The sequence below is a fragment of the Haliotis cracherodii genome, unplaced genomic scaffold, assembly GCF_022045235.1.
Source record: "Haliotis cracherodii isolate W230 unplaced genomic scaffold, xgHalCrac1.p SCAF_18, whole genome shotgun sequence".
NCBI classification, from domain to species: domain Eukaryota; kingdom Metazoa; phylum Mollusca; class Gastropoda; order Lepetellida; family Haliotidae; genus Haliotis; species Haliotis cracherodii.
Window position 1 is genome coordinate 4,738,944 of NW_027266273.1, and position 27,816 is coordinate 4,766,759.

Here is a 27,816-nt window from a genome sequence, read left to right on the forward strand (position 1 = left end):
TCAAGGAGAGAATGTTGTACATCTGCATCTGTGCATGTGATTAGATAAATATGTACTAGAACTGATTTAGGACAGTTTCTTCATTGAGTTAGATCACAGCCGAAGGCTCTGCTGGAATAGGACTGGTGTTTGTCATTTGAGGCATGTGTGGTATAATGATGGCCTGGTATGTACTTCAACCAATACACATTTACAACCGTGCTGCTCAAGCTGCAAGCTCCCCGAGACCGACACAAATGCCTAGGTCGTGGTTTTGACTGGAAATGTTCAAACTGTTCACTAGACACACAGACACTATTAGTGGAACTCGGTAATTTTGTTGTGCTCCAAGACTGATGGAAGACCTTATCAGGATAATAAGGATGGGTTGTGATAATGATAGTATTATCACTTGTCCTGTAGCTATAACTAACTCTATTGAGCTATCGGTTCATTGGGGATAACCTGCTCACATATTCAGTAAGGGGGACAAATGGAAGTGCTAGAGATGGAGAAATGGATATTTGCCCACAAATCACACAAGATGAAAAACAAACAAACAACAGTTTTTCCAACCTGCAACCTGAAATGTAATGAAAAACTAAAAAAATGGTTTGCTATAAATATTCATTTAGGCTTCAGTGACCTATCTGTGTATTCAGTCTTTATCAACCAGTTCTGGATTACACAGGTTCAGTAATCATTTAAATATTTAAAGGAGGAATAAGCAACAACAACAAACATTATTAATGTGTTGTTGTGCCAGAGCCACCTTTATATGTAGCATTAAAAAAATGAAAATGATTTGTATGAATGCTGCTGACATAGCTTAATTATCAGTTATGATGTGCATACAAACAGTCAACAATAGAGCTGTATGATATACAAATACATTACATTTTAAAACAGGTCCACTACAGCTGTATGATAGAATTATAAAACATGTTCAGTACAGCTGTTTCATATGATTATAAAACAGGTTCAGTACAGCTGCATGATATAAATCCTAAAACAGGTATAGTAGGGAAGTACGATATGATTATGAAACAGGTTCAGTACAGCTGTATGATATAATTATAAAACAGGTTCAGTAGAGCTGTATGATATAATTATTAAACAGGTTCAGTACAGCTGATATAATTATTAAACAGGTTCAGTACAGCTGTATGATGTAATTATGAAACATGTTCAGTACAGCTGTATGATATAATAATAAAACAGGTTCAGTACAGCTGTATGATACAATTATGAAACAGGTTCAGTACAGCTGCATGATATAATTATAAAACAGGTTCAGTCCAGCCGTATGATATAATTATAAAACAGGTTCAGTACAGCTGTATGATATAATTATGAAACAGGTTCAGCAGTGCAGCTAGTTATGTCCTTCAACGTCTCAACACACTGATTCTCCACCACAAGAGACTGGACAATGCTATGACCTATTTACAAGTCCTCGTGAAAAGACTGAAGGAACAAACAGTCCCAAAGAAAACATGTCACATCAGTTGGCACAATTCACTGTGCAGGATTGCGTCCCTTTGTTGTATAAGTATCTGCTGATCATGAGGTCGACTCCCTTGTTGTTGTCATCCTTGGTTTGTCAGCTCCATACCTACGGGTTTCACTTTGCCCTCACGTAAGTGGACAGAGGTGGTGGGGTAGCCTCTTGGTTAAGGTGCTCATCACGCCGAAGACCCGGGTTCGATTCCCGATATGGGTACAATGTGTGAAGCCCATATCTGGTGTCCCCCACCATGATATTAATGGTGTATTGCTTAGAGCAGCTTAAGACTATACTCACTGACTCATAAGCGGATATTTAAGCGGTTTAAAGATGACACTGAATCAGGTAACAGATGGCCATGTGGTCCTGTCAAAACTGCGTTATCTCACACACTCATTATGTATTTTAACTTAAGTGTGTCTGTGATATGGAATGGTTGAGTGATGTTGGGTTTGATGCTGCTGTTGACATTCAATATGTTTGTCACAGTCTGTCAGCTTCCTGTTGGAGTAAACACCAGAAGACAAAACCAACGAGTATTGGTATTTACAGACCAAAGATCACAACATTGGCAAGCCAGTGGAACCTTCAGGGCTGTACTGCTAGTCACTGTGCAGAGTTGTATCCCCTAGCCATGCCAGGATCCTCTGATCATAGGTTCAGACAATGTTGTCTGATAATTATCTGTGGTTTGTCAACAATGCTTATTAGTTTCATATTATCTCTGAGGTATCCTCCCACTTTAAACTGCAGTACTGTTCAAAGCAATTAAACCCCTATATGGGATTGTGTAGCTTCCCTTATCATGGACCTGGCAATCATATATTCATGCGCTCTGTATGTCTTGCAGCTCCACCAGAGGCACCAGCATCATTACGGGCGGAGAACATCGACAAGGATTGTCTCACCCTTGTCTGGAACCCACCAGAGGACGATGACAGTATCACTGGCTACATTGTTGAGAAGAGGGCACAAGATTCTGAAACCTGGGAACGTGTTGCACATGTGCCAGGCAAGACTACAGCTCGCGATGTCATTGGTCTGCCAGAAAACCAGTCATTCTTCTTCAGGGTCATTGCAGAAAATCCTGCCGGAGTTAGCCCCCCTGCTGAACTCCGACTTCCTGTTGAGCTGAAGGCAAAGAAAGGTAGGAGCAATCTAAAGAAATAGGTTACAGTAAATAAATATTTGTTCATGATTTAAGATTTCATTTTGCGTATATTGGTAGAATAATTCATTCCAACAGTCATCCTAGAACATATGAAAATATATTTTACGTAATGTTTGCTAGTTGTTCGTTGTTCACATATCAGCACTTGTAGATGAACAGGCTTTCTTTTCTTTTTTGCCTTGAACATTGTGTGAGAGTTCGGTTTCTCAGCATGCTTTAAATGTTGATTTTTGTAGTTTCACAGTAGTTATACACAGTAGTTGAATGCACAGGTTTTCTATTCTAGGTATCTGTTTACTTTTTACTCTGACTTGCTAAATACATCATTATTTGTGGCATGACAAGTGTATTCCAACAGTGTATTCCCATTGTATTTAACTACATGCATGAACCTTAATCTATATGCCTTTAATTCATTTCAGATTTATTTTCTTTCATAAAGGTTTGCTAATTATTAACACCTAATGTCAAATGTTCAAACAAATCTCTTGAATAAAGCATGATACAAACATTTGTTGTTGTTTATTTCTCTTCTTTTTTTTCACTGAATGGATGATAACATGTGTGAGTTGTTTGAGTGTGAATGCATGACCTTGACCCTAAAGTTTGCTGTGACCTTTCTGTGATTAAACCTTGACCTTTCCTTTGCTGTCAACCTATGACCTCATTATCCTTGACCTATCTATTGCCTTGCTTGTTCTTTGTGCTTCATACTTCTGTCTGTATATTGTGTGTTGTCAAGTTTGGAAATTGTGCCTCAGTTGGATATATTACACCAGTATTTTACTATGAATTATTTTCAAAAATATATTTGGACACTATACTGCTTAAAACCTTTTTCATATTTGGGGTAACATGCAGCATTGATCTTAAAAAAATACCATTTTTTAATAATCAGGTTTGTAAGAATCCATACTGAGAAACCTTGTTTACTTTTTGTTCTGAAATTGTTTTGTTTTCATTTAGCTGTAGATTAGCTTTGCGAATGCTTTATGTTAAATAGTTATTAATTAGATTCGCTTATTTCAAATATGCACTTCGTATTAATGATTCCTTCCCTTTCAGCCCTTACTGCATGATTTGATGTACATTAACATGCATTTGTGTAATTGAATTATTTCTGTGTAATGTGTTTATATCTCATACAGGAACTGAGTTCATTTGTGTTAAATGTTATAGACATGGAAGTAATCTCATGTGCCATACTTACAGAACCACCCAGTAGAATCCCAGACTCACCTGAAGTACTGGAGGTTGGCCCAACCCATGTTGAGTTGTCATGGCAACCACCAGAGTCCGATGGAGGCTCTCCTGTCACTGGTTATTTCATTGAGAGGTCAGATGTGACTGGCCGATCCTGGCTGCCAATCAACAAGGAGGCGATTCCCGACACAAGACATCGTGTTGATGGACTCCATCCTGGCTGCACCTATGAATTCCGCATCATTGCCCAGAATGCAGTTGGGCTCAGCTCACCTTCTCCACCATCTGCTGCTGTTGTCTGCAGAGAAACAATCGGTAAATAGTGGACAGTGTTTAATGAAACGTAGACATGTATGTAGACATAATTAACATTAAGGAACAGAGTCTGAAGCGAACTATTTATTCCATGCGCATATCATTACTGAAACTGAAACAAATCTTTGTACACTACACTCTGCAATTTCAGTGACGGAAGCACCCAAGTTCGTGCAGGAGTTCGGTGACCTTGACATTCCAGTCGGTGAAGAGGCTCGCTTCGTTTGCCAAGTGACTGGACTACCAAACCCAGAGGTCACATGGTAAGAGACATGGCATCATCACATGCAACTGAAAGTTAATATTCAGTAGTGTTTTGGAAATAAGGAATTGATTTAGTCACAGTTGGAATCTGGACAAAAGGTACGACAGGTGAAGTTCTAAATTTGCATTGGTCTTTTCCATGTTGTAATGGGACTATTTGTTGTTGCTCCAGGTACAAGGACTACTGTGAAGTGTTCGACACCCGCAAGTACTCCGTGAAGGCTGATGACATTACCTTCACCCTGGTGGTCAAAGATGTGGAGCTGAAAGACAGTGGGGACATCGAGTGCCAGGCCAAGAACAGATACGGAATTATCTCCATCAGAGCCAAGCTCAATGTGCTGGGTAAGTTGAGATTATCAGAGCCCAGCCTAATGTTTTGGGTAAGTTGAAATTATCAGAGCCAAGCATAGTGTGTGTGGTACGTTTTGCTAACTCAAATTATACGGTGTATATTTCTTGCTAATTACACAATGTTTACGTTTCACGCACACCACTAATTACATATAGACCTAGACCAGGGTGCACCAGACCATTGACCACAGTTCCCCTTCAAGCTAATAATGTTGGGTAATTGGATGACTGATAACATGCTCCCCTCACAGTGAGATAGAGATGTTGAGAGAGACCTGTAGAATATCTTCCCTCTGCCCTTCAGCACCCGCCCGTATCGACCTCCCTCCACGCTACGCCGACGGTCTCTGTATATCCAGTGGTGACTCCATCAAGCTCCGCGTGCCCATATTTGGACTTCCTCTTCCAACTGCCACCTGGAAAAAGAATGGGAAAGCACTCCCTGATGAACTTCGTATCGACATCACGACCACACCCAAACACTCCACCCTCATCATCCAGGATGCTGACAAGCGTGATGAGGGAGAGTACACTCTTGAAGTACAGAACAAGCTGGGCTCCGACAGCGCCACAGTTCCCATCTCTGTTGTTGGTCAGTACCAAATAGACATTGACTGCATATCTGCATATATGCTACACAAAAGAAGTTAAACACCAATATTATTTCATACAACTATAGTTAAAATGGCATATTTAAAGTCAATCTGTTCACTATCTGCCATGACAGATTAACAATAGTCATTTGAATATTGGGTGTTCTTTAACTTCCTTTGAGTAGTATATACTGACAGAAAGAAATAAGGCAACATAAAGAAACATGTGGTGGTCTTAAATTTTGTCTGTAGCAAAGAAAACAATAGACTATTGAGCAATGTATGAATGTAGTAACCACACCAGATACTTGCAGTTTACTGTATCATTATTTTGTGGATACAAAACAGTTTACTGAAATTGCAGTTAGTATTAATCTTTGATATTTCTATGTTCCCTGACCACCTCTGTGGTCTAGTGGTAGAGTGTCTGCCCGGAGAGCGGAAGGTCTTGGGTTCGATCCCCGGCCGCGTCATACCAAAAGACGTTAAAAGATGGTACTTGTTGTTACCCTGTCTGGTTCTCGGTATTAAGGGGCTAAAACAAGGACTGGTCGGCTCGGAGTCAGTATACTGTGTCTGAGTGGGATATTCATGTTAAACTGTGGCATGGTATCTCAGTGAGCTAGCACTATAAATCGGCATCAGTCCAGACTACTACAAGCAGCCACACAAACACACACTCGTACATTCACATCCCTATATAAGTGCAATAAACTTGGACGCGACGTTAAAACCCCATTTCGCCTCACCTCTATGTTCCCTTTTTTTCCTTCTGTATATAAATATAATATTAGCTCATCCTATGGCTTAGCCATGTGGATGTGACCAAGATTCACCCTGTTTACGATTCTTGGTTTGGCAGCACCATACCCTTGCTTTTGGCTTTCACCAAAGGTAAATATGAAGACCTGCTAAATCAAGCTGACTTGCAAGGTGTAACAGAAATAATGTTCATAGTGCCATGATATACTTACTTACTCTTTACCACTGTCCTCAGATCGACCTGACCGTCCTGGCAAACCTGAGATCACAAGCGTGGACAAGCACTCTGTGAGTATGACATGGGACGCTCCCAAGGACGACGGTGGCTCCCCCATCACTGGCTACATCATCGAGAAGTGTGACATGCAGACCACTATCTGGCGCCACGCCATCACATCCAACACACAGTCCTGCACAGTCACCTGCCTGGAAGACCGAGGACAGTTCAAGTTCCGCATCCTGGCAGAGAACATGTACGGCATCAGCAGTCCTGGACCTGAATCCGAGCTTGTGGTCACCCGTGAGCCGATCCCAGTCGTGGACTATGACAATCTATGTAAGGGACAAGGCTTTGTGTGCTTTTTGAACTTTATTTGCAAGGTGGTATTTCACAAAGAACAGATTTTCATGTATTGATATGAGTAATGGATTTGGAAGGGTTGTTTTGATCTAACACTGTATTAATGTTGTTCCTTGAAGAATTTCTGGAAAAATGTCCTGATTTTGTGCAAAGAAGGGGTATTGTGTCAGTTGCACACATAAAGTAGTTGGCTTACTTGCTTTTAGCCTTGTTGAGGCAGTTCTATTGAAGAAGGAACAAGATTTCTGTGATAAGAGTCTTGCAGATTGATAAAAAAATTGTTCTCAGTTAAGAGATTTACTAATGTACGAGTACAACTCTAATACACCTCTAATCTCTAATACAGATGATGCTGACTTCACCGGAACTCCAGTTGATGTAAGCAGAATCCGAGGAGACATCCTCAGCAAGTACATCATCTGTGAGGAACTCGGAAGGTCAGTCACAGCTCGTTCCCAGCAATGTTCACGCGATAATATTTATCAAGCATGTGTTAACAGTGAAACAGCTTCATGTTCTCGATGCCTAATTTAGTTTCTTTACAAATACCAATATAAGTATACCGATCTCACTTAACAGTCAATGTCATTACAGAGGTGCATTTGGTGTTGTCCATCGTGCTGTTGAGCGAGCCACCGGTAAGAACTGGGCCGCCAAGTTCATCCGCTGCCGCCCCCACGAGAAGGAGACGGTGCGTCACGAGATCGACATCATGAACCGCCTCCATCACAAGAAGCTGCTGCAGCTCCATGAGGCCTTCGACCAGCCCGGAGAGATGGTCATGATCCTGGAACTGTGAGTCCTTTGTTAAGTCTTTGGACCTGTGAAGATTCCGGGGTAGAATAGGTCTTCAGCAACCCATGCTTGCCGTAAAAGGCGACTATGCTTGTCATAAAAGGCAACTAACGGGATCGGGTGGTCAGGCTCACTGACTTGATTGATGCATGTCATTGATCCCAATTGTGTGGATTGATGCTCATGATATCAGTCACTGGATTGTCTGGTCCAGACTCGATTATTTACAGACCGCTTTTTCTAACAGTGGGGGTAAATGATATTGGTCATGATAATAATAATACACTAAAATAGAGCTAGGCACATAGTACATGACATGGTAAGGGAATCAGCATGTATTTGAATTTCTATTCTCAACTCCCTGAGATGACACTATATTTTCTGGTCAGGTGATCCAGTTTTGGATATAACAAAATAAATGTTTTGTTGAGTTGGATCAAGAGTTGGATCAAATGTTGCTTGTGTTTGGAAACCTTCATGAGTTGATTAAGATGCTATGGCATGTGTTTGCAGACTGAGTGGCGGCGAGCTGTTCGACCGCCTGGTCCAGCAACAGTATGACCTGACAGAGGAAGACTGCATTACCTACATGCGGCAGATTTGCCAGGGCGTGCAGCACATGCACAGCAACAACATCATCCACCTTGACCTCAAGGTCAGTCACGCACTTTCAACATTTTTTAATTATGTGCTTGTACATGATGCCAACCCAGAGTACAGTTGTTTCTGTTAAAACATACAGATTCTACACAAAAGAAAACCTGATTATTTCATTTGACAGATAAGCTATAGTCATATGAACAAGTATATATATATGGTAACTGTTGAAGGAATTTCTATCATAGAAGCTTCATGTTCTACATGAACTCTGAACAATCGGTAGGCAAGTGGCTACAGTGTTTGCCTCATTTCAACAGAGACCCAGTTCAAATCCAATCATTGGTAAAATATGTGATACCATTTCTGTTTTCTGCTGTGATATTACTGAACTATACCTAAAGGCGGGGCGGTCTGGTAGCCTAGTGGTTAAAGCGTTCGCTCGTCACACCGAAGACCCGTGTTCGATTCCCGACATGGGTACAATGTGTGAAGCCCATTTCTGGTGTCCCCCGCCATGATATTGCTGGAATAACCATACTAACTCACTCACTGTACCTAAAAGCAGTTAAAACCTTAGCTTTCATAATGATGGGTGATGTAACTGAAGCAATGACATAAGTGTCTGTCCTGTCAACAGCCAGAGAATGTCATGTGTGTGACCAAGGACAGCAAGGACGTGAAGCTCATCGACTTCGGATTGGCTCAGCGCCTGCAGGAAGGCAAGTCCGTCAAGGTTCTGTTCGGAACAGCCGAGTTCTGTGCACCTGAGATCATCAGCTTTGAACCTGTGTCCTTCGCAACCGACATGTGGTCCCTCGGAGTGGTCTCATATGTCCTGTAAGTACCCGGTATTGTCAAACCTGCCTGAAATCCATTAGGAAACTTATTTGAGGTGAGGTGAAATGGGATTTAACGTCACCTCCAAGATTATTGCACTTATATAGTGAGGTACATGCACATCTGTGTGTGGCTGCTTGAACTAGTCTGGACTTATAGTGCTAGCCCACTGAGATACCATGCTGCAGTTTAACATGGATACCCTACTCAGACACAGTATACTGCCTCCAAGCCAACAAGTCCTTGTTTTTTCCCCTTAATGCTTAGTGCCAGGGTAACAACAAGTACCATCTTTCAACGTCTTTTGGTATGATCTTGTCAGACAAAGGCTACCTGCTTCTCTTATTCTGTTCATCTGTATGTTTAAGCTACATTGCAATAAATGAAGCAACTGACAGTGGTCCGAAGTGTTGCTATCCTAGATATGGCATTGTATTTTGAGTGTATTTCGTCCAGACTGAGCGGCTACTCACCATTTGCTGGAGAGAGTGACCAGGAGACCTTTGTGTACATCAACCGTGCCGAGTTCGACTACGATGACGAGGCCTGGGCGCCTGTATCAGAGGAGGCCCGGGACTTCATCAACAAACTCCTCCTGAAAGACAAGAAGTGAGTTGCTAGAGTAGTCTCCCCTTGCCCATGGTGACTGATTGCGTATGTTATGACTTGCATTTTGTCAAGCATTTCAATTTCATGATGAGAACGGTAATTACCTTAACAGTTACTAAATGATTGCGAAGATTAGTATTAATTTTACAGACATTTTTTTAGCATAGGAATTAAATCCAGAAGACACAACCTGCCCACAAATCTTTCAAAGAGGAGAATGTACAGTAGTATTTGTAGCTTGTTGTTTCGGTACATATTCACTTTCTGAACTGCAACTTTCAGGCAGAGGATGACGATCGACGAGGCGTTGGCCCACCCCTGGTTGAATGTAAGTACTGCTTCTACCTACCTTGTGTTGCTGTCATCCTCTCATCTGTCCTGGGACATACACTGCTTTAAGTGTGGCGGAGGCATGGCTACAGTCTCCAGTTTGGGAATGAGCTATGTGTAGTATTGTACATCATCGCGGAGCCCTGTGTCCCCACTAACTGCTGGGGGCTTGAAGGGAAACTACACTTGGGCCAGTTGGCAGTTGGAGCAAATTTGATTCAAGTCTTTCAAACCAAAATTATTTGTCAGCAAACTCAAAATTTACATTGATACCAGCTTTAGTCAGAATAGTCACGCTTTTAGAGATGCCCTTAAGTATAAGTCAATACCGTATTTACCATATAAAGCCCCCTTATTAACTTCTACGCCAACATCTGAGTAATTTTTATAAATGTCCCCTGATAAGACCAGAAATGTACATGACGGTCCATATTTACGGAACTCGGCACTATATGACAGTTATTAAACTGCCCAACTTTTATGACATTTTTTACATTACATTTTGTTCACAACTTTTGTTCACTTGTGCCCAATCTTTCAAAACAAATTTAACTTGTTGTTTCTGGTGTTGATAAGCATCCCCCTTTGTCAAGTTTCCAGGGCGCTTATTACGGCAAATACGGTACATTTAATTCTATCTGACTTTTTTCATTAGCATTGTTATGCAGTTTAAGAATAGTTGGTATTTCTTTTACAAATGCAGCTGATAAAATTCTTTAACTGGATTTTTTCAAGACTTTCTAATTGTTACATATACTGTCAGTTTGAATATGATTTGGGATACAGGATTAAGATGGTGATGTTTGGTTCTGAGGGGTAAAGAACCTATAATGTATCGGAACATTTGAAAAGCGACTTAGTATTTTACGCTTGTTACAAGCTAATTTGTCAGAATATATCTTATTGTATTGTGACAAACTGTAGAGGCATATACCTTTCCTTAACCTAGGAGCATGGTGCTGACCTTTGACATCAACCATTCCATATCATATCCTTCATCAACCATTCCATATCATATTCTGCAACAATTATAAGGGATGGTGGGGAAGCCTAGTGGGTAAAGCATTCACTCGTCACGCTAAAAGGCCTGGGTTTGATTCTCCACATGGGTACAATGTGTGAAACCCAAATCGGGTGTTTCCACGGTGATGTGGCTGGAATATTGCCAAATGTTGGGTAAAATTTTATTTGCCCATCTATTCCGTACCATATTCATCTTTAAGGGTGGAATTTCATTTTCATCATCACTTTGAATTGATGATTCCTCTATTGTGCATTGTGAGCATAGTCATCTTCATCAACAGCCAGGCATCTTCATCAACAATGATATGCATTGTTATACATGCAGTGGTGTATAAACCATGATATCAGTCATATCCATATATCATTGTATCATAATATTCATTGTTATTAACTGTGGAACTTTGTTGTCATCTAACTGGTAAACTGTACAATGCCATATTCTGGGTTTTTTATAGAAATTATATAACAATTTTTCTGATTCAGTTCTAGACTGTTCATAGAGGATTAAATAGGGCGTAATTCTTTTGCTTAAGAAGTTTCTTTCAAAACCATAGAGTTTTATGGGCAGCCATCTGGTAAAAAAATACAAGGTCATTATTTACATACAAACTGTGAATTCAAAATACCCCAAAATACAAATGAACAATTAACTCGGAAACAAAAGATGTCATATGTAGAGAAAGAATAATGTGTATGAAAGAACGTCAGTGCACAAAAAGGACACTAAACTGCTAAAGTACATCATTGGCAATAAAGAAAGCTAGATGGTGCTGCAATTTGTAAATGATATTTTATTTATTTGGCTTGTTCCTCCGTGTAGATGATAAATACGTGCCGAAGTGCTCATTGTATTTAATCATTCCTCGTGCACTCAGTTTGATGGTTAAACTATGATACGCAAAAATTGAATTGCAAAATTAGAAAAGAAATGCAAGTGATTTCTAAAAGTGTTTTGGAGAGGAACAAAAAAAATTTGTCAGCAGATCGGTAAACCAAATAATAACTAAGAAATGTTATTGTCAAGCATATTTCAAATAGCATGTCCTTTAAAAAAAAAATCATTCTATATTTGTAAAGTGTCAACTACTTTTGACATCCATGAATCATCATCAAAATATAAAGGATTGTAAATCATCATGTCTTATGATCTTTTATCACAAAAGACCCTTGAAGATCCGGAGTAGAATAGGTCTTCAGCATCCCATGCTTGCCGTAACAAGCGACTATACCGGTACTTGTCATTAGAGGAAACTAACGTTATCGGGTGGTCAGACTCGCTGACTTGGTTGATGCATGTCATTGATCCCAATTGCGTGGATCAATGCTCATGATATTAATCACTGGATTGTCTAGTCCAGACTCTATTATTTACAGACCGCCGTCATATAGCTGGAATATTGCTGAGTGCGGCGTTAAACAACAAACCAAACAACTTTTAGCACAAAATGTACATTCACGTTGACCAACTAGGTTATATCCTGTTTGTTCACCTGAAGTAATACAATGTAATTACTGAATGCACTTAATACATTAGACAGCAATGTTTCCCGAAATGGGTAACCAAGTAAGGGGTGTGTGCATTCCACACAAGCAAGATGATAAATATTAACTGAGACAAGGCAAGTCCAGGGCCCACATGCACAAAGCGCTCTAAGCGTTAAGATGATCTTAACTCCCAAACTATAACATAGGCTTACGATAGTCTTAGCGCTAAGATCGCTTTTTGTAGGTGGGCCCAGGTATTATCTGTATAATAGTATGACAAGATACTAATGCTATGATGACAGCAAGGCTCCACACCTTGTGTATAGATGTTAACAAGCTTGTACATTCATGCTCATTGCATCAACGGGACCAAGCCAGTGCATGTTGTGCAATAATCATCCATGTCAGTATCTAAATCATGTGGATGCTGTGGCCCTTGTTGTCTACAAGTGGTATTTTGCTCACCTGATTGTCAAACTGTGGCTATGCTGTCTTTAACCAGTGAAGACTCTTGTTCCCCTTGGTGCAATGTATACCGTCACGCAAAATGTCGAATGCTCACGTATATGCCGCATTTTTGCTCCCGCAGCCCCGACCCAAGACTGACCTTGACCTTGATGTCACAGATGTAAGTAACGCTTCTGCACTTGTTGTCAAATGTGAAACCATATCCTCTAGACTTGAATCGTGAATGCTCTTGTATTAGGAGTTCTCTCCCCTTGTGTGATATGAATTTTAAAAATGTTTAGTTCTTCAAACGCGTCGGAATTTGATTCAGAATTCTGATGGTGATAGGAATTTATCATTTTGAAGTTTTATCTCATTCTATTTTTTCATTCATCGTCCTTGAAAGAAAAAGAACTATGACACCATTTTTTTATTTTAACATTATTTCTCTTATAAATGTTTGAAAATAGCTTCGATGTAATATATCTACTTCCTGAAGTGCTTCTTAGCTGAACATAGAAATATTAATTTCATACCAGCTTGCTAACCAATGAGCCATTTGCTAATATATCACATTAGGCTACTTTTTTATTTCAAATACATATCTTGTGATCGCCATCTGATGCCAACAAGAATGTGTTTTCAATCCTGGGTTGTATCTGTTCAAGGATTGAACAACTTTAGATACAGATATGTGTTAAGAGCTTTAAATATTGTCAGTGGTTTTCACCAATGTGACAGTGATGGTTGTTTGTTTGTTGTTTAACGCCGCACTCAGCAATATTCCAGCTATATGAAGGCGGTCTGTAAAAAATCAAGTCTGGACCAGACAATCCAGTGATTGACATCATGAGCATCAATCCACGCCAATGGGATCGTTGACAAGCTTCAACCAAGTCAGCGAGCCTGACCACCCGATCCCATTAGTCGTCTCTTACGACAAGCATTGTCGTCTTTTATGACAAGCATGGGTTTGTGATGTGGAAGTATGCGATGCTACGTGGCCACTAACAACATCTTGTCGTCGGTATGTTCCAGGGGGCAGCAGAGAAGAAGTTGAAGGGAGTGAAGCTGTGTCGCCAGGGTCACAAGGACTACCGGGACAGGACCAGACACAAGGTAACGTGGAGTAACACAATAGGAAGCACACATGCTGGCCAAGCTTGGCAACATTGCAGGGATTTGTGTAGGATTCTGAACTGAGAGCCCTTGACAGGCAAACTGGGGAAAATGATTGTTTTATACTAAATGAGAAATTTAAAAAAGAATTCTGAGGTTCTAACTAAAAAATTTAAAAACAACTCTCAGTAATGTTAAACTAAGGATTAAAGTGTTTTCCTTCATGTTGGTCCTATCAGTGAAATGATTGTGAACTTTCAAAGACAGAACATTAGCTATAACTAAAATAGCATTAACTGTAAAATCTTTAATTCCAATTCAGAACTTTTAACTGACATTTGCTGCAGGTTTTAGGCCTTATAGCAGGACTAGATAAACCTCAGAAATGTGTCAAAATTTTTAAATGGTTTGGATGTTAAGTTTTACTTTTTTTATGTTAAACATTCTGTATTTCTGAGCCTATTATTTTTTGTAAATGAAGAATGATTAGGAAAACTGTTATATTTTCAAATTTTCAGTTTGCAATTACCATGGTATCCCTCCTTTTATGTCTAAACAGAAAACTGACAGAACTAACCACAACTCTAAAAAGAACACTGGTCTTTGTTTGGAAAAGTCATCATGCTTTTGGTCAAGATTTGATTTTGATGAGTTTTGTGTTTCCCTGTTTCAGGAGGATGAGCTGGACGTTCTCCCCATTGGCCGCCTGTCTCGGGACAGTGCTGTCTTCAGGAAAGAGGGCGAGCTCGGCATACTGGCACGCAACCTTGTCATGGGTAGGTACTTCACAACAATCATAATCAGGAGATGATATTTTGAAAAGAATAACTGCTTTTGAACTTCAGAACTGTATGTTAATTAATGTTGACACAAGCCTGAAACATGATGAACTAGGTTGAGTGACAGATGAATTAAATGAATAGTTTATATATTGGTTAACTTGTGCATTTAGAACAGTGTTGCATTGTTTGTGTATATATGTGGTGTGAAAACATTAAAAAATATCCTGGTCACAATATCAAAATAGGTGATTTTTTTTCTAACTTAGCTGACTGTTTTGTTTTAGTTACTTGGTTTACAGATCCATCAAATATTTCAAAATCATTGAATAAAGTAAGGTTTTTAGTCTATTTTTAACCACCCAAATCTGTCCTTATAAACAATATCTTGTCAAACAATGTACTGTTTGACAGTTTATCAGTTTTGGCGAACATTTATGAAAGAGAAACAGTTGTTCGACAAATAACTGATCTCGCCAGAAGTCCAAATCTTGCTTGTTTTAGAAAGGAAAAATGTCATAGGTGGCCATTTTGAAATGTCTGATAATTTTCATGTGAGTTTCACTAAACTTATAAATGTAACACCCACTAATTAAGCCCTTAAATGATCCTACCTTTAATGATCCTACCTTTAATGATCCTGCCTTAATTTGAACCACTGGTTGAATCCTGGAGATATGGGGTAAAATCTGTATACCAAATAATAAACAAAAAAGGCCTAATGGATGATAGTCAAGGAGATCTGGACAACACTGTATATCAGTATGTGAGAATGGCCTGAGGTATACATATGGTATTGGGGCCTGCAATCTCCAGTCTTTGTATGGTAGACCGGTGGTATAGATGCTAGTTACCTGACACCTTGTTAATACCACTGGGTAAACATAGGTACATCTTTAACTGGTTACCTAAAGGTCATAATAGGCTATGCCACATCTGGTTGTATTTTCTCATGAAGTGAATATCAGTCAGTAAGAAGATAGTACTGCGGTCAATAAGAGGTGGATTTGTTTCAGTATAGTGTTTTGAAACCTGAGTGGAATATATATAGTATCCAGTCTGGGTTTTGTTTCATAATGTCATTAATGAGATGGCGATTTATTGTAAATACTGAGAAGAAACGAATATTCAAGTTTTGAAAGAGATGTTGATTCCCTGTGTTGTGTCCACAGAACTGCCAGAACATGCCCCCATTGTGTACGAAGAACTGGATGATGTCACAGGTTACGAGGGGTCAAGGACACAGTTGGCATGCAAAATCATTGGGAAACCAGCCGCAGAAATCATGTGGTAAGTTGGTGTGAATTTGTATTGTTTGAAATATTCGCAAGGGCAGATCCAGAGGCATGTTTCAGCACGGCTGATTTCTCAGATGTGTGTTCCGATGTACAATTTTGTACAATGTTTGTGCCACGTTATATAGAAATACAAGCCCTGTATACAAGTCTCTCCTTGTATACTCTGAATTGATTTACGATTTCAGTTGTCAGGTACCCTAAGGTATTTGTGGGTGGAATAGATCCCTAGTATGTATATTCATTGTAAGAGAGGGGCACGGGTGTCCCAGTCGTCTAAGGGGTAGAGTTGTGCAGAGTTGCATCCCTTGGGCACGCCAGAAACCTATGATTTTGGGTTCGAATTCCAGTGCTCTGATTATGTTTCTAGGTATGTCAGGACCATACCCATGCTCGTGGGTTTCACCGAAGTGGTTAACGTCTGAGACCTGCATCACTTCGGGCTTTCCTCCCACATTAAGCTGACACGCCGTGATATAACTGAAATACTGTTAAAAGCGGCGTTAAACCCAACTCCCTCACTCATTGTAAGAGCCAGCTAATTGGGGATCAGGTAGTTACTGTCTGTGTGACCTGGGCCCATTCTATAAAGTGTTCGCAACTCTTACACAATTATATATCCAATACATAAACAGAGACATACATTCATTGTAGCGCTAAGATTACTTCATGGAATGATTTTCTCCCTGAGTGAAATTGCTCTCATTTGCATTTTTGATAGTAGAGTGGATCTGCCCTTGATATTAAATTTTCAAAATATTGGCTTTATGTACACAGTAAGTCTGAGGTACTCTGGTTGGTTTATAAAAAATTTGTGCAACAAAGCAAAATTGTGGACAGTGTTACACACTTAAATGTGTGATTCACGCAGCTTCAGGTGGAAGATTTAAGCCAGTAGTCAGCCTCTTATTCAGGTGCACATTATGAAGACTGTGGGTATACCTATCAAGGTGCAGTACTTGATGTACCTATGTGCTCATCCTCAAGACAAGAATATCCCAGATTATCACAGCTTCTCTTCCATGCTGTGTATTTTGGCAGCGCTGATGATGAGAGTTACACCTTTACCAGCACTTCTGCACGTGTTATGACATTATTTGTGCATCACAAAACAGATGCACATCTTGATGCAGAGATCTGACATTCAAGTACGTGATAACTTGTGGGTTGTATAACATAAAGTCATTCAGTGCCACTTAGGCCAACCTCATTGCATTGTGGTAGGAATCTGCAGTTGAAGGATTTGATACACTCAGAAACACTGGATCGAGTGAGTTTGGCTTAACAGTATTCCAGGTACATCAGACGTGTTAGTTTAATGTGGGAGGAAAGCTCAAAGTGATGCAGGTATCAGACGTTTTCCAGGGATATGGTGTGGACAAACCTAGAAACATCATTGGGATGAACCAGGATTCAAACCAGGTTCTGTTATCCCAAAGGATGCAACTCTGCGCAGCAAAGTGGGCCACCTGTGTCCAACCAAAATCACGGGAAAGAGATAAACAACACTTTTTCAGACACAAGCTTTTTGTCCTTTTCATTTTTTGGCCCCATCTTTACATTTCATGGAATAAAACTTGCATTACAATACATGGTGTTTTGATTGTAATAGGTAAACAAGAAATAGGTCACATCCCGTCATTATTATCTTTGTTCTGCTGAAGTCGAGGTGGTTTTAATGGAAAATACGTGGTGGTGTTATAGGGAAGACATGGTTTTACTGGGGAAGATGTGTGGTGTTATGGGGAAGATGTTCTTTTACTGGGAAAGATGTGTGGTGTTATGGGGAAGACATGGTTTTACTGGAGAAGATGTGTGGTGTTATTGGGAAGACATGGTTTTACTGGGGAAGATGTGTGGTATTATGGGGAAGACATGGTTTTACATGGGAAGATGTGTGGTGTTATGGGGAAGACATGGTTTTACTGGGGAAGATGTGTGGTGTTATGGGGAAGACATGGTTTTACTGGGGAAGATGTGTGGTGGTGGTGATGCCGTTTGTCTATGTAGAAGAAGTATGCTGGGTAGTCATTACAAGTCCCATGGTTTGTACTCAGCCTGTCTGCAATGTTATTCTTCGCTATTTGATCTGATGAGGTTCCAGAATCATTCATTGGCTTCATCACCTGCGCTGAACAGATGGTATATGAGCCATTAGATGGTTGCTTAACGAAGAGATGCTCCATCATGAGAAGGCACACCGGTTGTGCAAGTAAATGTCCTTTACATATTTTAATGTAGTTTTCAAGGTTCTTTAAGCTGAGGAGAATGATAAATTAGGTACTTTACACATTTTCGGATTCAATCTTGCTGATGACAGCTGCTCTTTTTATGGATTAAGTGGTTTGTTTTAATCAAGTTAGCCACTTAAGATTAGTGTTTCGATGACAAAAACTCTTTTCAAACAACACATCCCTGATGTCAACTGTTCACCTACTGTAGACTTATTCTGCTATTCTGGTCATGGTCATATTGGACACTACTTGAAGGTCAGCTGAGAGAGCACTGTGTGGCCATGTCTGGCTACAGTGGCTGGGGTCCTGTGTATGAGGACTTCTACAGCACCATGAGGTATGACCTAAAGTTGCGAGATGGTCGTATGCCTTTACTTCAACACTTTTCGAGTTTCGTCTCTGGGAGCTATGTTGTAAGCACTGGAGTTAAAGTGCATTCCCGTAGATGTCGATTCAGATCCAACTACAGGTAAATAATTGTCACTGCATACCAGTTTCAAACAGTCACATCATGATATGCAAGGTATTTCTTTCTCTCAGTATGATATGGACCAAGTCTTCACTAATTTTAGACTTTTTGTCTTCATTTTTGTGAAGCACAGAATTTTCTTCCTATTGAAGTAAAATTCATTGGATGACCTTCAAACATGTCAAAATGTCATCGTTTATTTAAAGCAGATATGATATAAGGCCCTATGCCTTTTGTCTTGTGTGCTCCTAAGCCACTGTAACAGATATGTTATTGGGACAATACCATCTGTTTGTTGGCTTATAAGCCACCTTAAGAGAAATGTGATCAGGACAATACCATCTTTTTGTGTACTGATAGGCCAATGTAACAGATATGTTATTTGGACAATATCATCTGTTTGTGTGCTTATAAGCCACTGTAACATATATGTAATTTCATGGACAGTATCATCTTTTTTGTACTTATAGGCCACTATAGGGACGGTCGGGTAGCCTAGTGGTTAAAGCGTTCGCTCGTCACGCCGAAGACCCGGGTTCGATTCCCAACATGGGTACAATGTGTGAAGCCCATTTCCGGTGTCCCCCGCCATGATATTGCTGGAATATTGCTAAAAGCGGCGTAAAACCAAACTCACTCACTAACTCACTATAGGCCACTATAAGAGATATGTTATTTGGACAGTATCATCTGGATGTGTGCTTATAAACCACTGTTAGGTATACAAGTCCCAATACCATATTCTTGTGTACTTATAAGCCACTGTAACAGATGTACTACAAGTCTCAATACCATGTTGTGAACTTATAAGCCATTTGAACAGATATGTTATTGCAGCCATTCCTTCTTCTCGTATGCTTACAAGCCTCTTGAACAGATATGTTACTGGTCCAAGTTCCACCTTCTCATGCTCTCATAAGAATGATATAAACATCCCAGTGTGTCTGACATTTGTGTGGGGGACCCCATGTCTAACACAGGTAGACTGTGAGTGGCTCTCTTACGTCTGTGTGTTAGGTCCCTGCAACAAATGCCACATGAAATGAGAGATATCTACTGGTAGACATGATGGAAATATCAAACATAGTTTCTTTGTGAGTAACACAAAGTCCCAAACTGAGATGGGATGACAGGCATCATGGTGGTGTTTGTAGAAAATGAACTTACGTAAGTTGTTTTTGAGAGCATTGTTGTATTGAAAACTGTTTTTAATGATTGAAGTACAGACAAAATTATGTTATTTAAGATCAAACGACGAGTGAAAGTTGTTTATCATACAGAAGTGTTTTATTGTATGATATACAACGACCACGAGTCATTTATTTCTTATTTGAAATATCAACATTATGAACAGCCTCTTTGGGGATGTTAATATAATGTATAAGTTTTAAAAATATTTATCCAAATTTAAATAATGATGGGACCCTGAATACAGTTTGATTTCGGCAGTGTTGGACGAGTCTCTTATGTGAAAAGTGGGGTTAAGTTTGGTATTCCCCTGATATTCTCAGAATTTTCTCGTTGATTTTTTGTTCCTTATTCTCCTAATTCCGATAACTATTATCCTCAAAATGAAGCCGGGTTTTTTTCATACTGAAAAAAATTACTCTTAACACATACTGTTGGTTGTGAAGTGCTGTGGCTTCAAAAAACGATGTGAAACTATTTCAGCAATTTAAACAACACGGACACTAGCTATCAAATAGAAAGATTCACAAGGTGACCTACATGTTGGGACTGACTGCATATGTTGTGAGGTATGTGTCCTGGTCTGCAGCCATAGAAACAAAACTTGAACTTGAGGAGGATATTGAGTTAAAAATGCTAATTTCTGTCAGTTATCATCTGAGTAAACAGTGGGTGTGGTTGAAACCCTCATCAGACTACCACCATTCCAACAGATGATTAATGTGTGAAGAGAGAGGTTTCACAGAGCTATATCTAGACACAGGTGATTGTGTTGCTGCACAGGTGGTGGTGAGATGTACGCCACTGTGGGGGATGCAAGCGTTATCACATGGGGAGTAGTGATGGACTGTATGCCTCCAAGGTGTTACTGATAGGCGGGACTGTGTTACCGTGTTATGACGTTAGTTGTGAGTTAATGTTCTGCTGTCATGAGAGCACTGTTAAACATGTTATTTTGAATGAGGTTTGAATGTTTCAAGTTCCTGACATTTCTGGCATTGTTTAAATTTTAGCTAAGGCGTTCCATTATTTGCATGGTTTATGGATCCAATGACCTTAAGCACTGAAAATTCAGAAAAAAATGAAATCAGAGTCACAGACTTTTTCCATACCACCGACTGTAAAGTTCGCTTTGACAATAAAATTGACAGTAGAATGCCGCTGTCATTTTTTTACAAATATAATATTTGTAAGGATCTGAACCAGGGCAAGGTTATTATGTTATTTTTTTTCACATTCCAACCCAAATCCAATTTTAGGATGATTACAAAAATCCTGTAACATGCATCTTTTTTGTTGGGGCTGTCCTCAAGTCCTGCACAACATCACGACAAATAGCTGCACGCTTCCTTAGTCTCTCGCTCATGTACAATATGAGTGCTCGACTAACTTCCAGATCAGGAATTTAAATAGTTAATATGTAAATGTTCTGAAGAAGGCGATATTCAAATGTTGTAATTACCATGAATACAACAATGTTTTCACCTAAAAAAATAACCCCTGGTGTAGCTTTCAAATTGTAATAATTTGTAGCTATATAACATTGAATTGAATCAATACAACAATCAACAAGTACCAAGAGGAGAAATCAAACTAAATGGATATTCATATTAACAATAATTAAAGCATCATTGATGGATGGGGAATGCTTAAATGGATTTGTTGTGCTCTTACAATTATGTTGGATTTTCTATCAATTCAGTTTCACTCCTTCATGTTTTTGAAGTACAGGTTAATGCACCTTTTCAATCAGTTTTCACTTACCTCCATCTTTCATGAATGTTAGATATCCCTGCCCAAAAATTATAAATTATTAGTATATATATCATATATCATATGGTATAAGGGGCAGTGGGGTAGCCTAGTGGGTAAAGTGATCGCTGGTCTTGCTGAAGACCTTGGTTTGATTCTCGACATGGGTTCAATGTGTGAAGCTCATTTCTAGTGTCCTCTGCTGCGATATTGCTGGAATATTGCTAAAAGTGGCGTGTAAGCCATACTCACTCACTCATATAGAATAGTTAGTCTGTCTTACAGACCCTGATACAAATATATATCAAATACAGCCCATGCAAGTCTATAATGTTTGGCAAGTCTAGATTACTGCAGTAAATGAAAATGAAGAGAATCACTGGGCACCTTTTTATTATATTTTATTAAGATAACTGAACAACTGGTTTTTTTCTGTACGATATGTTCATTTCATAGACTAGTCTAATAGAATAGTATAAACAGTGGTTTGATTCATTACTATCTAGTATAAAGCCACACTGAAGACAATTAGCTGTCCGACTTTAGTGGATGATGATACTGTTAACCCATTAATAAGAAGCATCGGATACAGTGATGCTTATGTTAAAGTCATCTTGATATGTAACTTACCTGCATATTTCAGTTCGTTTACCTGATGCCTGGCACGAAATAATCACCTGCTGCTGTGTATGCCATGTAGCAAGCCTTGGCAGGTGATGGGTGGGGTCGATTTAGTGATGAGAGAAGCATGCAGGAAGGGGGTTGTTTATCAGGGTCTGGTTGCTAATAGCAACGGTTCCAGTTTTACCCCCGAGAGGATGGTGTCAGGTTGGCTAATGTTTTAACTCCCGTCTTCATTCCTGCTATGGAACTTGGTCCCTTCAGTACTTCTGAACCAGTTTTAGACCTATACTCACTCAATCACTGTCAAATTTATGCTGTTGTAAAGCAACACTGTGAAACCTTTATCATCCATTGCATTTGTACAACATGTCTTCACTGAACATTCCTCTGTAATTTAAAAACAAACACATTTAAATGTATTCAAATTTTTATCCAGACAATAATGCTTTAGCCTTCAAGGAAAACCAAAAAATATTTGAGAGCTAAAATAAATCTAAATTGTTGCCAAAGTTATTTTAGGAGCCACCTGACACTGTTTCTACCTGCACGTGAGTGTTTGTAAGTATGTAGGCGTGTGTCTGGGGGAGTAGGTCAGTGTGTACCTCTCAAGGGGAATCTGCTGTAGGAGTCGGATGTCAGACAGATAAACAACTTCTAGCATTGCCAATACTCCTTCAGTAATCATGCTTTCACTGGCTTATTTTCGGGCTGGTACAGGAGCATGTGACTAGTGTACCTTTAGAAGGGCGTTACTGCTATATATTCCTATCTTACAGTGTTGTTGGGTTTATTTCTCGGCTAGGAATTCCTACGGAATAATAATGATTATTTCATTTGAAATGTTCAAATTCTTTAGGTATAAGTGAAATTTAAATGAAATTTAAAAAATAACATATTAAGATGAACATTTAGGATGTAAGTTTGACAGTGTAATGAATACCAGGTCAATACAAGGTATTTATTTTCCAGTAATTCAAGATCACATGTCTGATATTGTAGAATAGGAAAATACTTTTTATAAGTAAATAATTATGGTATTAAATATTTTGACAATATGATGCGTATTCTGGTAGGATGGAGTGTTCTTTATGATTCACCAAGGTACGTGCTTTGTGGTAATGTTTCCCCTGACATTTTAACTAATTTCCTGCGATTCCGAAACGAAAGGTCACTGCTTACGTCAGTGTACCCTGTCACTTGTACAGAGCAGTCAGAGTTGTTGGTCTTGAATCTCTGCCAGTTGGACACCAGGTGGCGCTGTTTTGGTCATGCTCAGGCAATGAATCGCCAGTATATGGTTTCTCAACATTCACAGAATAACAAGTTATCAAACTAATCTGATAATAAGAAATGCCAGAAATATTTACAACCGAAGATTAAATTCAGATTCAAATATAGAAAATTATCTATTCTTCTATGATAAAGGAACTTATAAAGTATGTTTTATGTATGTAAGACATGTAACTTCTTTAAATGTTTTATTGGTAATGAGACTTAGGAATGTGCAGATTATAAATATTGTGGGCTGGTTTGGCAATAAATACCTGTAGTGGCTCGCTGGCTTAGCAGTTATATAACTCTGTGTTTATCATGAAAGATAATAAGGAGCTACATGCTTGAGGCTGTGTTAATTATGGTGGTTCAAGGCAGTGGAGGAATGGTTGTGATCACACTTTTTATCATCAAACTCCGATATCAAACTGTGAGGTTGATGTATGTGGAGGTTGTTGATGTATGTGGAGGTTGCATGGGCTATGTTAGAACATATTCTTAGTTTCTTCTCACATTCCTTGTTTATGTCAATAAATATTTACTTTTTCTTCATCATGAGATGATATGAACATATTTGACAAGACAGTATAAGTATTATATTCATTTAATACTACCCAATGAAGATCGGTCTTCGACAACCCATACTTGTCCCAGTAGGTGACTAACAAGACTGAGTTGGTGCATGTCATCATATCAGCATAGATCAATGCTCATGATGTCAGTCTTTGGATTGTTTGATTCAGACTTGATTCTTTACAGACCGCTGCAATATATCTGGCATATTCCAGATTGGGGCTTTAAACAAGGAATGAACAAACCATCATTCAATTCTGAGAAATATTCTGGATTCTCATTCTGATTTGTTTTGGAGTGCCAAGAAGATTAAATAACAAGGTTTACACTACCAAGATAGTGAAAATCAATCTGGGATGCGGCCATTTGTGAGATGCTATGTATAGACACTAATGATCACAAATGAGACAGAAGCTCTAAAATATCCAATAGCAGACCAAATTGCTCCAGACAACTTCAATGAGACCCAGCTAGTTCCCTGAGCAGAAACTCATTTCTGTCAGAGCAGATTACACCATGTGTGTACCATCCATTAAGTATTTCACAAACTCCTGGAATTTTTTACAACCAATCTCTTGAAGCTGCTTCAGTTTTCCGTCAGGAAGCGGGGCTGTTAAACCTGGCATGAATGAGGAGTTGGTAACATCTCTTGAAAGAAACAAGTGTTGGTATGCTGTTAAACAAACTGTAAACCCCAGACTTCCAAGTACCCGTGGACAGCTTTTTATGCTACTCAGAAGAAGTTAAAAAACAACTGATTTTTCATGTGATTAGTTAATATGACATGGCTGGTAGGTATTGCAACAAAGAGCCTTCCAATTGTGGGCTTGCTTTAACTTGTTTTGAGTATAGTATATATAAGGGTTCTTTCAACTCTGTTCAAAATCATTCAAAATTGTGTTTAAGATAAAGAATTGTAACCTTTTTGTAATTCTTTTAAAATATTTACCAAGAATTTGTTATACTTGTAGTGATATTTTTATGACATTAAGTGATAAATTCCCATATAGAGGCATAGTCTTATGAATGTCAAGTACTGTATTTGTTGAATAAACAATTGTGTCAAAATAATAGCCAAAAAATAAATTGATCCAAATCAACACTCACTATCTCATGTTAATTGTTTAGTTCCATTATCTAAGTTAAGTCTATATATTTGCATATTTATCTACGGCAAGATCTACCTCTTTCAATACAAAACATATATGTAGCAAGCCAAGCTTCCTGCTTGTAAAATATACAAAGATGTTTCTGGTTCAAGAATCAAAGAAGCAACAAATCTTTAAATAACATTTTTCAGTCCTCATCACTGAAAGAATGCACAAAGCTATGGCGTAGTTTACGACTGACCTACTTAACTGTTGCACATAAACACTGGGAGAAAATAGTTTGATCTGATGTAAAGCATGCGCAGTGGTTACCCTGTCGGGAAGCTATTGTCAGGAACAGGTGTAGATGATGCCGTCATCAGCAGCCATGGTGCAAGAAGCCCCTGATGGAAGATGACCCTCAATTATCTATAAACAGTCTCGATATAACACTGAGGACGAGCCAAGCTCTAACACTGTAGAGACTTTTTTTATGTACATGTCAACATTATCTATTTAGAAAATTAAAAATAGATTCACCCTTAAATATTTATCCTGGTTCAAATTACTTTCTCTTAAGATTTTACTCTTTGCAATGCCATAATTAGATTTTGGATCAATTTCAAGGTAATGATGATATATAGTTAGTTATGATGAAAGGAATATTTTCCAGTTTATCGACTGTTCTTAATAAACTATTAATTATCAGATTATCTAGATAAAACCTATCATCAAGCATTCCATCCTTATCAAAATGTTCCAAAAATGTTGGTATGTTTCTTAATGAAAACGTCAAACATTTATGAATAGCATCAAATCAGGTAAAAATAGCTCCACCCAACAGTTTCATGCAAAACAAGTGTTAGACATTTTAAAGCCGTGATCCAATCCTGAAGGTCAGAGAGTAATATTACAAGAGTATTTGTGTGGACAGGCGTGCCCCACATGTGTGTTATCACAGCCGATATCTCCCTGCAAGGTAGAACCTCTACAGGTATACCATCATGTCAGCTGGATGCGCCGACGTAACTAAAGGTTCCGTTCTTGGCACAGGCTTAGATCATTCCAGCTCTGACTTCCTCTGTTTTTTGTTGGCGTGTAGGTGAAATTCCTCCTCTCTTGCTCCTCACACAGTCTGGTAGCTTTAGATCGGTGTAGGCATTTGTTCTTTAATTCTCCCATTTCACGTTTTGGCGTAGATGTTTATCACAGTTTTTTGTCTCGGATCCGGTGGAACAAACTGACTTTTGAGACACATCTTGGGTCTCGTTTCCATTTGAAGGGCACTTTTGATATTGGGATAAAGTTTGCTGTGGAGTTTTAATTTTCGGACCCTTCATTATATTCCTTGTTGGATATTTGGGTTTTCATCATCACAAAACCTGATTGTTCTGCTTTTCCATTTTGGATGGACTGTGTGCTGTGACTTCAAAACCGTTTGGAGAGATTGTGTGGAGCTGTAGCTAATTTGGCTTGTTGAGTCACAAAGTTTTCGAGTTGTGACTCTTATTCTTCATTGTGGATTAAAGTGACTAAGTCAGGTTGTGGTTTTGAAAATCAGTGAATATTCATTGTGGAATTTCGCACCACAATGAGCCAGGAATAATAATATTTTGAGAGTGATAATTTTTTTGTGGTGTTGTGTGAATCTAGCTACCTGCAATCATGAGTTTGATGTTTATTTTGCCCAATCATAAGTGCCCTTCAAAAGACTGTCCATTCCATGCATCCGAGATGTCATCCAAAAAGAAACTATTTGAGGCCCCTGCTGAAGAAATACAGCTAGCAGGGGCCACTGGTGCTGGAATTGAAGATGGTGGCAAATTGAGAAAAGGTCCAAAAAAGAAAATCCGAACGGCATGGAAGACTGCGGATGTGGAAGCTGAAGAAGAGAGAAGAGGAAGTATGACAGGGAGTGTGGCTGAGGACGATGTTGTGACGGTGTTGTCTGTTGACACGGGTAATGAGTCGGGGTCAAGTGAGTGTGAGGCCAGGTTTACACTTGGGTCTGTGGCAAGTGACAAAGTAGATGTTGAAGACGTAGAAACTGAATTTTACGCCGACACTGGAATTGATTCCCTGGCTAGCGATGATGTACATTTGGATGATATTCAGGAAGAAACCGCTGATATTGCCCTTACAAAACTTGAGAAAATTGAAGAAATGGAAATGCCACTTGTTGAACAAGATATTGAGGAGTTTGATGTGGATGATATAAAAGAAGAAATAGTTTTTGCGACGGAACCTGAAGTTCCTCTTGTGAGTACTGCCACGGAACAGGAGCTCATTCTAAAGTCGGAGGAACAGGTTGTTGAAAGTGCTGTGGCCGTTAGGGTTGTACGAGAGGTTTGTGAGGAAATAAAAGTTGCAAAACATGTGGTTGAGACGCAACAAATATACACAACAAACATTCAGGAGGAGGTAATCCAGTCCGAGACACTGACAGAGACACATGTGGCAGTGGAAAGGTGCGTGTTGTCAGGCCTCAGTGTAATTCAACCTTGGATAGGACGTAGTGAAAGTCAGGTTTGATAAGCTGCTTCTAATCGTCAAGGAGAGGTAATAGGCT

The 27,816-nt window shown here is 39.2% G+C and overlaps 1 protein-coding gene across 1 annotated transcript in view; it reads left to right on the top strand.

Annotated features, from left to right (window-relative positions):
• The window catches only part of LOC139466013 (titin-like), a 347,974-nt gene that overhangs the window by 270,139 nt on the left and 50,019 nt on the right, over window positions 1-27,816 (top strand). The window contains exons 211-226 of the mRNA XM_071248028.1: window positions 2,337-2,633; window positions 3,870-4,175; window positions 4,327-4,438; window positions 4,612-4,784; window positions 5,098-5,385; window positions 6,384-6,704; window positions 7,075-7,165; window positions 7,323-7,523; window positions 8,037-8,178; window positions 8,761-8,960; window positions 9,417-9,569; window positions 9,852-9,897; window positions 12,997-13,035; window positions 13,893-13,973; window positions 14,647-14,749; window positions 15,925-16,042. Of these exons, the coding sequence (XP_071104129.1) occupies window positions 2,337-2,633; window positions 3,870-4,175; window positions 4,327-4,438; window positions 4,612-4,784; window positions 5,098-5,385; window positions 6,384-6,704; window positions 7,075-7,165; window positions 7,323-7,523; window positions 8,037-8,178; window positions 8,761-8,960; window positions 9,417-9,569; window positions 9,852-9,897; window positions 12,997-13,035; window positions 13,893-13,973; window positions 14,647-14,749; window positions 15,925-16,042 (2,671 nt within the window). The remainder of the gene's footprint in view (window positions 1-2,336; window positions 2,634-3,869; window positions 4,176-4,326; window positions 4,439-4,611; window positions 4,785-5,097; window positions 5,386-6,383; window positions 6,705-7,074; window positions 7,166-7,322; window positions 7,524-8,036; window positions 8,179-8,760; window positions 8,961-9,416; window positions 9,570-9,851; window positions 9,898-12,996; window positions 13,036-13,892; window positions 13,974-14,646; window positions 14,750-15,924; window positions 16,043-27,816) is intronic.